Here is a 9,505-nt window from a genome sequence, read left to right as displayed (position 1 = left end):
TAACTTGCATCAGGAAGCCAATGTCGTTGAGTTACAGCACATTGGGCTGCTTGGAATGCTTAACCCGATTGTGAAACACTGAATTGCTTTTTACTTCAGATATAGTTACCAAATATATTCTCGAATTTATCAAGGATCGTCATGTTCAAAAGACTTTACTTGATCAGTGCAATTAAAATGAACCCAATAATTTGCTATAACTAAATTTTATTTGAGGGAAACTACATCTCAAAAGTTACCAGAAAGTTTAAGGTTAAACCACTGGACAAAAAATTATCCACATTTCATTTGAATAATTATTGCAACCACTTAAGTGATTTAAAATGCTTGTGATTTGGTTAAAGATGTTCTCACAATATGATATTCAATCGATGTTATAAGTACAGTCAAATACCGTTCAAAACCTCTCACTCTGTACAAAGTAAAACAATCGTATTCGTTAGTCATTTATGACAATGATATATATATATATATATATATATATATATATAAACAAATATGTAATATAAATTACTTTCATTGCGCATGCACGATATCAGATCTCGACCCACGTGCACGCGCAGAGAGGAACCCGCGAACACAGTGCGTGCACGCCAAATAAAGTGCATAGAGGAGAAATATAAACGTGCCACTTCTCAAATGATTGTGTCGTCATAAGTCCAACCCACCTCCGTGTTCACAATATTGCAAGCGTGTTCTTTACACGTTGTGCTCCCACCCCATTAACAGACGAGTTGGAGGAATCTTCAGCTATGTTGGCAAACTCGTCCAACTGTTGACGCCACCGCTTTTTTAAGTACCGTCGGTCAAGGTAAGTTTCAAGCCCAAAATATTTTTCTTTTGCGACAACGTGTGCAAGTCTTGCTATTGTGTTTTTCTATTAGCACGTCACAATTGTGATGTTATTTATCGAAATGTTTGCACAGAGGTGCAGGAGCTGACACGGAGAGAAAGCAGAATTGATGCACAGCGGGGCCAAAAAGTATTTAGTCTGCCACTAATCGTGCAAGTTCTGTCATTAAAAATATAAAAGAGACCTGTAGTTTTCATCATAGTTATAACTGAACTGTAGGAGATAAAACGAGAAGAAGAAAAAGCAAAAAAAAATGTTTGATTTTTTTGTTTTAATATAAATGATTTATTAATAAATTATGGTGGGAGATACTTGGTCACCTACAAACAAGCAAGATATCAGGTTCTCACAGGCCTGTCTTCTGTGAGAGGCTCATCTGTCCTCCACTTGTTAACTGTTTTAATGACACCTGTTTGACCTCGTTATCAGCATAAATTACCTACCTACAACCTCATACAGTCACACTCTGATAAGTCACTGATAACTTGAGCAGAATGTTTTGTTGCAAGGTAATGTGCTAAAGATGCACATCTAATATAGTACAGAATTTGAATTTGGCTTTATAAGTATGGACATTATTTTTTAAGTAAAAAAACTGCGTTAACTGGGTTAAAATATTTAACTGCGTTAAAAAATGTTCAAATTCATCTCCACATTTTTAATTTTGACAGCCCTAGCTATAATGCGCTGCTTTCCGTAACCATGTCTTGGTTAAGAAGTTGGTAGACCAAACAGAGTCCTAGTAGTGGTAAACACTATTTGGTTACCCTCTCCACAAGCGTCCACATCCGAACCCTCACATGAGTGTGTCTTCCCTCCTAACGGAGCGGGACAGGCTCCTCATTTGCTGGCGGGCAGATGTCCCGCCAGTGCTACAGGTGTGCAGCCCATGGCCCCATGACCGTAACCCTCCACATCCAGCCAAGGACTGCCTCCCCAACAGCAGCCTGCTGAGCCTCCTCTGGAACCTCCTCTCCGGTCTCCTCAGCAGCCTTCTGCCCAGCTGAGCACAGCCTGTGCTGATACAACATTCAGTGGCTCCGTTGGTTGCAGGCTCCTGTAATTTGACGAAGGAGTTATGACATTTTTACATTCTGAGGTTTGGACATTATCTTTAAGATATTCTTTTTATTGGCTCATATTCTTGGGCCTGATGACATGGCTGGCTGGGATAAGGTCCAAGATTTGGTTGGGTACCTGGGTTCCCTCCAGGAGGCACTCTGCCTGGATGAGCTGTTGACTAGTCTTCCTGATGGGGATAAGACTAAGGTCCACTATCAGCCCAGACACCAGCTCAGGGACTGTCACCGGGTGTTTAACATGTGAAGAGGTACCTGATTGGTCATCCAGGGGGGGCAGCTCAGTGGTCCCCATCTAAGAAGGGGGGAGTCCGCCTTACCTTTCTTTAATGGATGACTACCACCACCTCCAAGACCTGGTGCTGGACTGCCACACCGTGATGGAGGCCACTACACTTCAGCTTTTTCTCAATCAGAGGACTCTCACTCAGTGGTAGGCACATTGATATTTAAACACCCCCTAATTCCACAGCTGTGTAGCCCAAAGCCCCAGCAGCTCCTTTTCCCCATGTTCCAACTCCTGCACTACTGCTGCCCCAGCTGCAGGTCGTTACGTAGCTGCTCCTGTCCGTGTTCCAGCTCCACTGCCCACATTCTCCAAAATCTGTTTGCCAGTTGAATTGAGGCAACTGTTAAATGTGGCGCCAGAGACTTTTTTTTTTTTTGCTTGGTTTCATTCAATTGGCAGAATAGTTTGTGATGTTTCCTGCTTTGATTCGTAATTGACTTGCCAGGGCTTGCATGGAACAGAAAGTTGTTTCGCCATGCTAAGCGATCGCTCTACCATTTGACAATTCCCCTTGCAGGTTGTGAGCTCTTTATGTTGAACCTAACATAATTAGTCCGGCATCATTTTTAACCCTTTCACACAACATACTTTAAGCTGTGAGAGTGAAGTGATGTGTCACAGAAGAAAATATGGGAGCAAGTCACACGTCATGTCTCTATACTGAGCCAATAAGTAGACACTGATTCACAAAGGCTTGTTACCAACCAATTTCTCAGAACTGGCCTCAGGCATTTTTAGCAAATAAAAAAGCCAATGAAATCACCATTCAATTGATTCTTTTGGGAGAAATATTACTTCATCGACTCCGGTGCTCCCAAATCCACACAGTCAATTTGCACTTTGTAAAGTAAAAACAAGGTGAGATTAGTGTGTTCTTTTTCATCTCATTTGGGTACGAAAAATGAAGTCCTCTTGTAACTATCGTAGTCAAAGACCTTTTCACCATGGCCAAAGAAAAGAGAAGTGAAAAAGATAATACCGCTTTCTGTTTTATGCAAGTCCTGGCACATAAATTACAAATCAAAGCAGGAAACATCGCTAACTACTTTGTCAATTGAATGAGACGGAGCAAACAAAAGTCTCTGGCCTCACATTTAATAAGTCCCTCAACACAACTGGCAAAGAAATTTTAGAGAATGCGGGCATCGAACCCGCTACATCTCGCATGCTTGCATGCATTGTTTTTTGCACCGTCAATGTTTCCTGCTTTGATTTGTAATTTATGTGCCAGGACTTGCATAATACAAGAAGAAGTTTTTCACTTCTCTTTTCTTTGGTCGTGGTGAGACGGTCTTTGGTTTCATCACTGCTGTAGTGACAGAAGGACTTCATTTTGCGTACCCAAATAAGACGAAAAAGAACAAATTACTCTCACCTTAATTTTACTTCAGAAAGTGCAAATTTACTGTGTGGATTGTATTTGGAAGCACAGGAGTCGATGAAGTATTATTTAAAAAAAATAAAATAAAATAATTGAACGATGATTTCATTGGCTTTTTTATTTGTAAAAAAAAAGCTCAAGGCCAATTCTGAGAAATCGTTAACAGGTCTTTGTGAATCAGTGTCTCCTTATTGGCTCAGTGTAGAGACATGTTCGACAGTCCCCTGGCACACTTCTCTTCTTTAGGAATTATGAAATCACATTCTTAAAAACGCCATATGCATCGACACGGACATGTACACACATTTTTCAAAATTGCACACAGAGTGTGGCTTGCACACACGCGACGTGGGTGTAAATTGTGTAATATAGTCCCTCTGAATCACTGTCTGAAGAGAGTTGAGCTTCCTTTGACTGCTGACTGTCCGCACTTGGTCACGTGAGTCCAGCAAAGCTTTTTGGGACAGACTCAGTGGTTCTTCTACTTTCTTTTGATGTTTATCTCAGCGTTTGATTGTCAGTGTTGATGTTCAAAAACTTATAAATTACTAAGTCAATCGTGGTTTTATGTGGATGCAATGTACTTTTTACTACATGGGGGTGTATGAGGTTTTCCTTAAAAAAAATCAGCGTCTTCCCAGGGGTCTTCGTCTTCTGACCCACCCTCTAGTTCGGCTTCCTGGTTCTCTGATAAGTGACTGATAAAATGCTACTGTTACTCACCCAGACATGCAATGTTGAAACGGACAAATCAGTGGCCTCGTTAAATAGCCAATTCTCAATAGATCAATCACTTAGGTGCTTGTGCGTGGGGGCAGCTGGCTCAAAAGACAAGCTGCAGGATCTAGTTTACATGGTCTGTCTACCAGCAGCTGAGGAGCAGGAGAGAAAGGGGAGGGATTGTTGAGGATAGGGCAGCGGACTCTTCAGAGAACTATCAGGAGAACAACAACAATGTCTAATTTACTTGGTTACACTAAAGACAAATTGAGATACGGTCTCGTTGAATTTCACTCCGTTCAGATGACTTACAATACCAATACCGTTTATAAGTCTAAAACAAGTATGGGGAATTAGCTCAAATGGTAGAGCGCTCGCTTAGCATGCGAGAGGTAGCGGGATCGATGCCCGCATTCTCCAATATTTTTTTACGAGTTGTATTGAGGGGCCAGAATTTTTTGACGAGCCTCAGTCGAGATGTAAGGTATATTTCCTGCTTTTTTGGGGGGAATTTGCGTGCCAGGACTAGCATTGTACATATGAATGAGAAAACAGAACAGCAATATCTTTTGAACCAACCACCTGAGTCGAGCCATTGCTAACCTCACACAAGTTTACTGTTAAATAGTTTTAATCGATCAATCTCCTTTTTGGTAGTTTAAATGTTTTAACCTCGCGCCCAGCCATCGCGAGTACACCGTGCAGCAGAGGAGCAGGAGAGCAAAGCGAGGGGCATTGGGAGGCGGGGGGCAGGAGGCTCTTAAAGAGACATGCAAGTACAATAAAGAACCCAGCAGCATGTTGTAGTTTGCACGGTCACACTAGCACAATGCAAATTGCTTTAAAATTTAAACTGGACAGGTTTACTTGATCATATTCCGAAGACTCCAGAATGTATTTATTTAAATCCTATACAATCGGTGTGGCTGCATAAGGGGAATTAGCTCAAATGGTAGAGCGCTCGCTTAGCATGCGAGAGGTAGCGGGATCGATGCCCGCATTCTCCAATAACATTTTTTTCCTTTTGTATTTCGTCACACGTTTTGACTGTAAGGACAGAGACGTGTTGAGACTGTTTTTTGATCGGTAGACGGTTACTACAGACATTAAAGTAATTATAGATTGAGCTGCTCGGTCGCACAATGATTACACGACATAGTTGTTCATCTCGCTTCATCTTCCATTTCAGTCTTGTTATGTCGCATTTTTCTTTCTCTCCATCAGCCACGATGTGCCAAATAAACTTGTCATTTTTTATATGAGGAGACTATGCAAATACAAGCTGTAAATACAGCTCCGGTTCGACTTTTTTTAATGTGCTGCATACATTTGCTGTACGCTGAAAACGTGAGCGCGGTGCGCAAATGTTCACATGCACAACAAAGAGGGAACATTGGTTACGTCCCAATTGTCATGTCAAGGGGAAAACTTTTGAATTATACAACTTGAAGCCTATTTTATGTTCCTTGACCGCCAAAATGAATACTTTGAGACACAATTTGCCATTAAAATTATAACAGAAACAAAGACATGGGCTTTAGGGCATTTTTGGCGACTTGGTGGCCATTAAAAAAAAAAAGTATATTTGTAATACAAAGTGTGATTTCACTTGTCCTCGCATGACCTCACAATAAAAGTTTTTTTTTTCTTTGAACAAGACAGACCAACCTTTTACCTTTACTGTACTTAAGGGGAAATAAAATCAAGCATTTTCTTAACAATATTTTCTATGCGCCTCCACAAGTCTAAACACGGCATTCTGATTATTATTGTATTTGTGGAATATGAATTATGCACCTGATTTAGCTCTGGTATCCATGCACGCTGCAACATATTTGCATTCAATTGATAAGTGACATGAATGATTGTTTCTATTTGTCTCTTATACAGGATATGAAGATGCCACATTTTGTTGGATCTCTCACAACGGAAACTCTGATCTCAAAAACCTTCATGTTGGATGTCTTCAACACAAGTGTCCAGCCCACAGATCAAAACCCAGCTGTCGCACTGCTGGTCGTCGTCGCTAATGTCAGCCAACAAGGAGTCCTGCGCTGCACTTATCAAGAGGACTTCAAACGTATCCTCCTCCCGGCTGTGTACACATTTGTTTTCCTGTTGGGCCTCCCGCTTAATGCTGCCGTCATATTGAAGATATGGAGGAGGAGGCCCAGTCTGTCCCGCAACAACATCTTCATGCTCAACTTGGCTTTAGCCGACTTCCTGTATGTGACGTCACTTCCCCTGCTCATCTATAACTATGGGAGTCATGATTATTGGCCCTTTGGAGAGTTTGCATGCAAACTGGTCCGCTTTCAGTTCTACAGGTGACGCTCATGGTTATTTGTAGACATATAAAAATAATGTTTTAACTTTAAAACAGTCCAGTTCTTCAAACTTAGTCCTTATTGTTTGCTGGTTTCAGTGTCAGTTGTATTTGATATCCTGTTTATTCTGCTTACAGTAACCTTCATGGCAGCATCCTCTTCCTCACCTGCATCAGTGTGCATCGCTACATTGGCATCTGTCATCCACTGGCGATGTGGCACAAGCAAGGCGGGCGCAGGCTGGCGTGGCTCATTTGCGGAGGGGTGTGGCTGCTTGTGGCCCTCCTCTGTGCGCCCACATTTTACTTTGCCTCAACGGGAATCCAGCGGAACCGCACCGTCTGTTATGATTTAAGCACGCCAAAGCAGTCTGTGGACTACTACCCGTACGGCATGGCCCTCACCTTCCTCGGCTTCCTCTTGCCTTTTACGGGTGTGATGTTGTGCTACTGCAGAATGGCCCTCATTTTGTGCCGCCCCGTGTCCTACCAAGGTGTCAACATACAGACGAGGGACAAACGCGACAGGGCGGTGAAAATGATCATCGTGGTGGCAGCTGCGTTCTGTGTCAGCTTCCTGCCCTTTCACCTCACCAAGACCTCATACCTGGTGGTGCGCACGCTGCCTAACGTGTCCTGCAAGACAAGAAATCTTTTTTCCATCATTTATAAGAGCACCAGACCGTTTGCCAGTATGAATAGTTTTCTGGATCCTATTCTTTTCTACTTTACTCAGCCACGGTACAGACAGAGCACCAAAAGGTTTGTTCTCAGAGTTACAACCCGTAGGGATAAAGACAGCAGTGCATGACTCAACATGTACACCAATTTTTTTATATCGTCACTGTCAGACGAAATCCTCATACCGTCAAAATGACAACTTTACATGAGGTGAGAAAAAAAAGTTCTCAGGTGCCGCTTCGTTCAAGTGGTATTATATATTATGTTGCTATTGCACACTCATGACAAAATAATACTACCTACAAAATACTTTCAAATGTAGGAGTGGCATTAAGATAGTACAAACTCAATGCCGGTGGCAGCTAAGTTCTTTAAATTCCGCCACAGTGCAAGATAGCCTTTGAAAACGTCACAAAAGTAAATGTCTGCCCTACAACTTCTTCTTAAAGGTCTAAAGCTATACGGGATACAATAAATAAAACAATGACCGAACTAACTTGGCTATTAAATGGATAATAATATGAAACAGAGAACTTACCCCGTGACACAAAATGATTCTTCTGCAATGGAGCATCACAATGATCAATTTTAAACAACCAAGCCCACTTAAATGTAGCAAACCTTACTATTTTCCATTGTCATTGGCGGAAAAAAAAAACACATCAGATGTTAATTAGAGGTGATAATTAAGCCACACAGCTTCCGTAGAACGAGGAAACTGAAGTAGTTTTGCCACAGTCGTGCTGCACTTCTCAAATATAAGTAGCGTTCAAGAGCGGCAGTGTACAGTATTTGTTTTGAAGCTATTTTCACAACTTCAAATTGGCTAAAATTGTCTAAAAATTACAGGCCAAGTGCAGACAGACCATAAGTGTTGATTTGTGATTTTTTTTTAAAATCATATTTTGACATGAGGTTTCTGGCGGGCAACAACAATATGTATTATATTTGTATATAGACTTTGTTGTAGTATACCCACCAATCCAATCAAAAGGTGGGGAAAACTATAAGTTAATGTTTTTACTTTTGAACTCTGACAACATGTTTTACGAGTGTAAATTAGTGTAACCACATATCAACTAGATTTAGTGATAGAATTACATTTTTACTTGAATCAAATCACTATATGCCAAACAGTGAGTTTAAATAATGCACTAGGATGAAGTTAGTTTTTGTACTGTACATTTTTGTTGTTGTTTTACGATTTCATTGCTAGTTGGGCACTGTGAACTAAACATTGATTGTAAGATTTCATCTCTCTCTCGCTGCGCTGTACAATGTTGGATGACGTGGTCATATGTTAAATTGTATTTTAGTAAAACTGCAACATGTATTTGATTGAATTACAGCACCGTGATGGTAGATAAAGCAATATTTTCGTTTTTTTCTTTTTTTTTTTTAGAAAATGCATGTCTTGTTCTTGCTTTTTTCGCCACCAGAGAGAATTGGCGTCGCTTTTTACCTATACAGTGCTTTCCAGTGAGATTTTCTAGCACATCTCAGTTTGACGTGTAAGGTTTCTGACCCATTCCAATGTACAGTATTTGTTTAATGATGCTGTGACGCTGCACCAGATTAAAAACACGACTGATCCTCGCGTTTAAGAGCGTGTTTACGTTTTGGAATGTTTACTCTTGGTTGTCTCGTGTGTTATGAGTGTTCTTCTGGATGCCAAAACATGTTAACAAAGGGGGGGTATTGTGAGAGAGCTTCTGTAAGATATACAACATAAGAATGCACAGCACCAACATTAAAAGACACATAGAAGTGCAGATTTAAAATGCATTAAACCAAGCCTTTAATTTGATTGTTATGGGGTGGGCGCATCTTTTACAGTGAAGTCAAGACATTCTCATACCCATATCTAATGAAGGGCTGGGTAAAGCGTGGTCTATAATCTGAACACCTATCATTTAATTCATCAAGCGTCCCATTATAGTTAGTTTAAATGCAGCGAGTCGTATTTTATTTTATTATTTTATCAAATTAAATAATAGAGCAATTCACTTATTTTAATGAAGTACATTTAAAATAAATTGGTAAAATGAGAAGATCTAATATAACTACATTTTACAGCCCCCCCCCCCAGACTTTAAAGGAACACAATTTAACTTTTTGGATAACCATTACCTGACCTGACCTCATTTTGCCACTCCCTGGCTCATGCTCAAGATTA

General features: G+C 40.7%; 1 protein-coding gene and 2 non-coding genes across 3 annotated transcripts; all 3 read left to right on the top strand.

Moving 5' to 3' along the window:
- The first annotated feature begins 656 nt into the window (after nt 1-656).
- p2ry6 (pyrimidinergic receptor P2Y6) lies at nt 657-8,940 on the top strand. Its single transcript, XM_088300237.1, has 3 exons — nt 657-811; nt 6,213-6,649; nt 6,787-8,940. Exons 2-3 carry the CDS (start codon nt 6,216-6,218, stop codon nt 7,457-7,459), a joined length of 1,107 nt encoding a protein of 368 aa, XP_088156363.1. The 5' UTR covers nt 657-811; nt 6,213-6,215; the 3' UTR covers nt 7,460-8,940.
- On the top strand, nt 4,670-4,742 carry trnaa-agc (transfer RNA alanine (anticodon AGC)). Its single transcript has one exon. It is a non-coding gene; the product is annotated as a tRNA-Ala (tRNA).
- Nucleotides 5,257-5,329, top strand: trnaa-agc (transfer RNA alanine (anticodon AGC)). The gene has a single exon. It is a non-coding gene; the product is annotated as a tRNA-Ala (tRNA).
- Nucleotides 8,941-9,505: the final 565 nt, after the last annotated feature.

This window comes from Idiotropiscis lumnitzeri, chromosome 7 (genome assembly GCF_059441095.1).
Source record: "Idiotropiscis lumnitzeri isolate Australia: NSW breed Sydney's pygmy pipehorse chromosome 7, RoL_Ilum_1.0, whole genome shotgun sequence".
Classification (NCBI taxonomy): domain Eukaryota; kingdom Metazoa; phylum Chordata; class Actinopteri; order Syngnathiformes; family Syngnathidae; genus Idiotropiscis; species Idiotropiscis lumnitzeri.
Note: the sequence above shows the minus strand (reverse complement) of the source record. Positions and strands in the feature narration are given on the sequence as shown.

Coding starts and splice junctions, on each gene's coding strand:
- p2ry6 (XM_088300237.1), top strand. CDS start 6,216: ATGAAGATGCCACATTTTGTTGGATCTCTCACAACGGAAACTCTGATC. Junction 6,650..6,786: donor GTCCGCTTTCAGTTCTACAG/GTGACGCTCATG, acceptor TTCTGCTTACAG/TAACCTTCATGGCAGCATCC.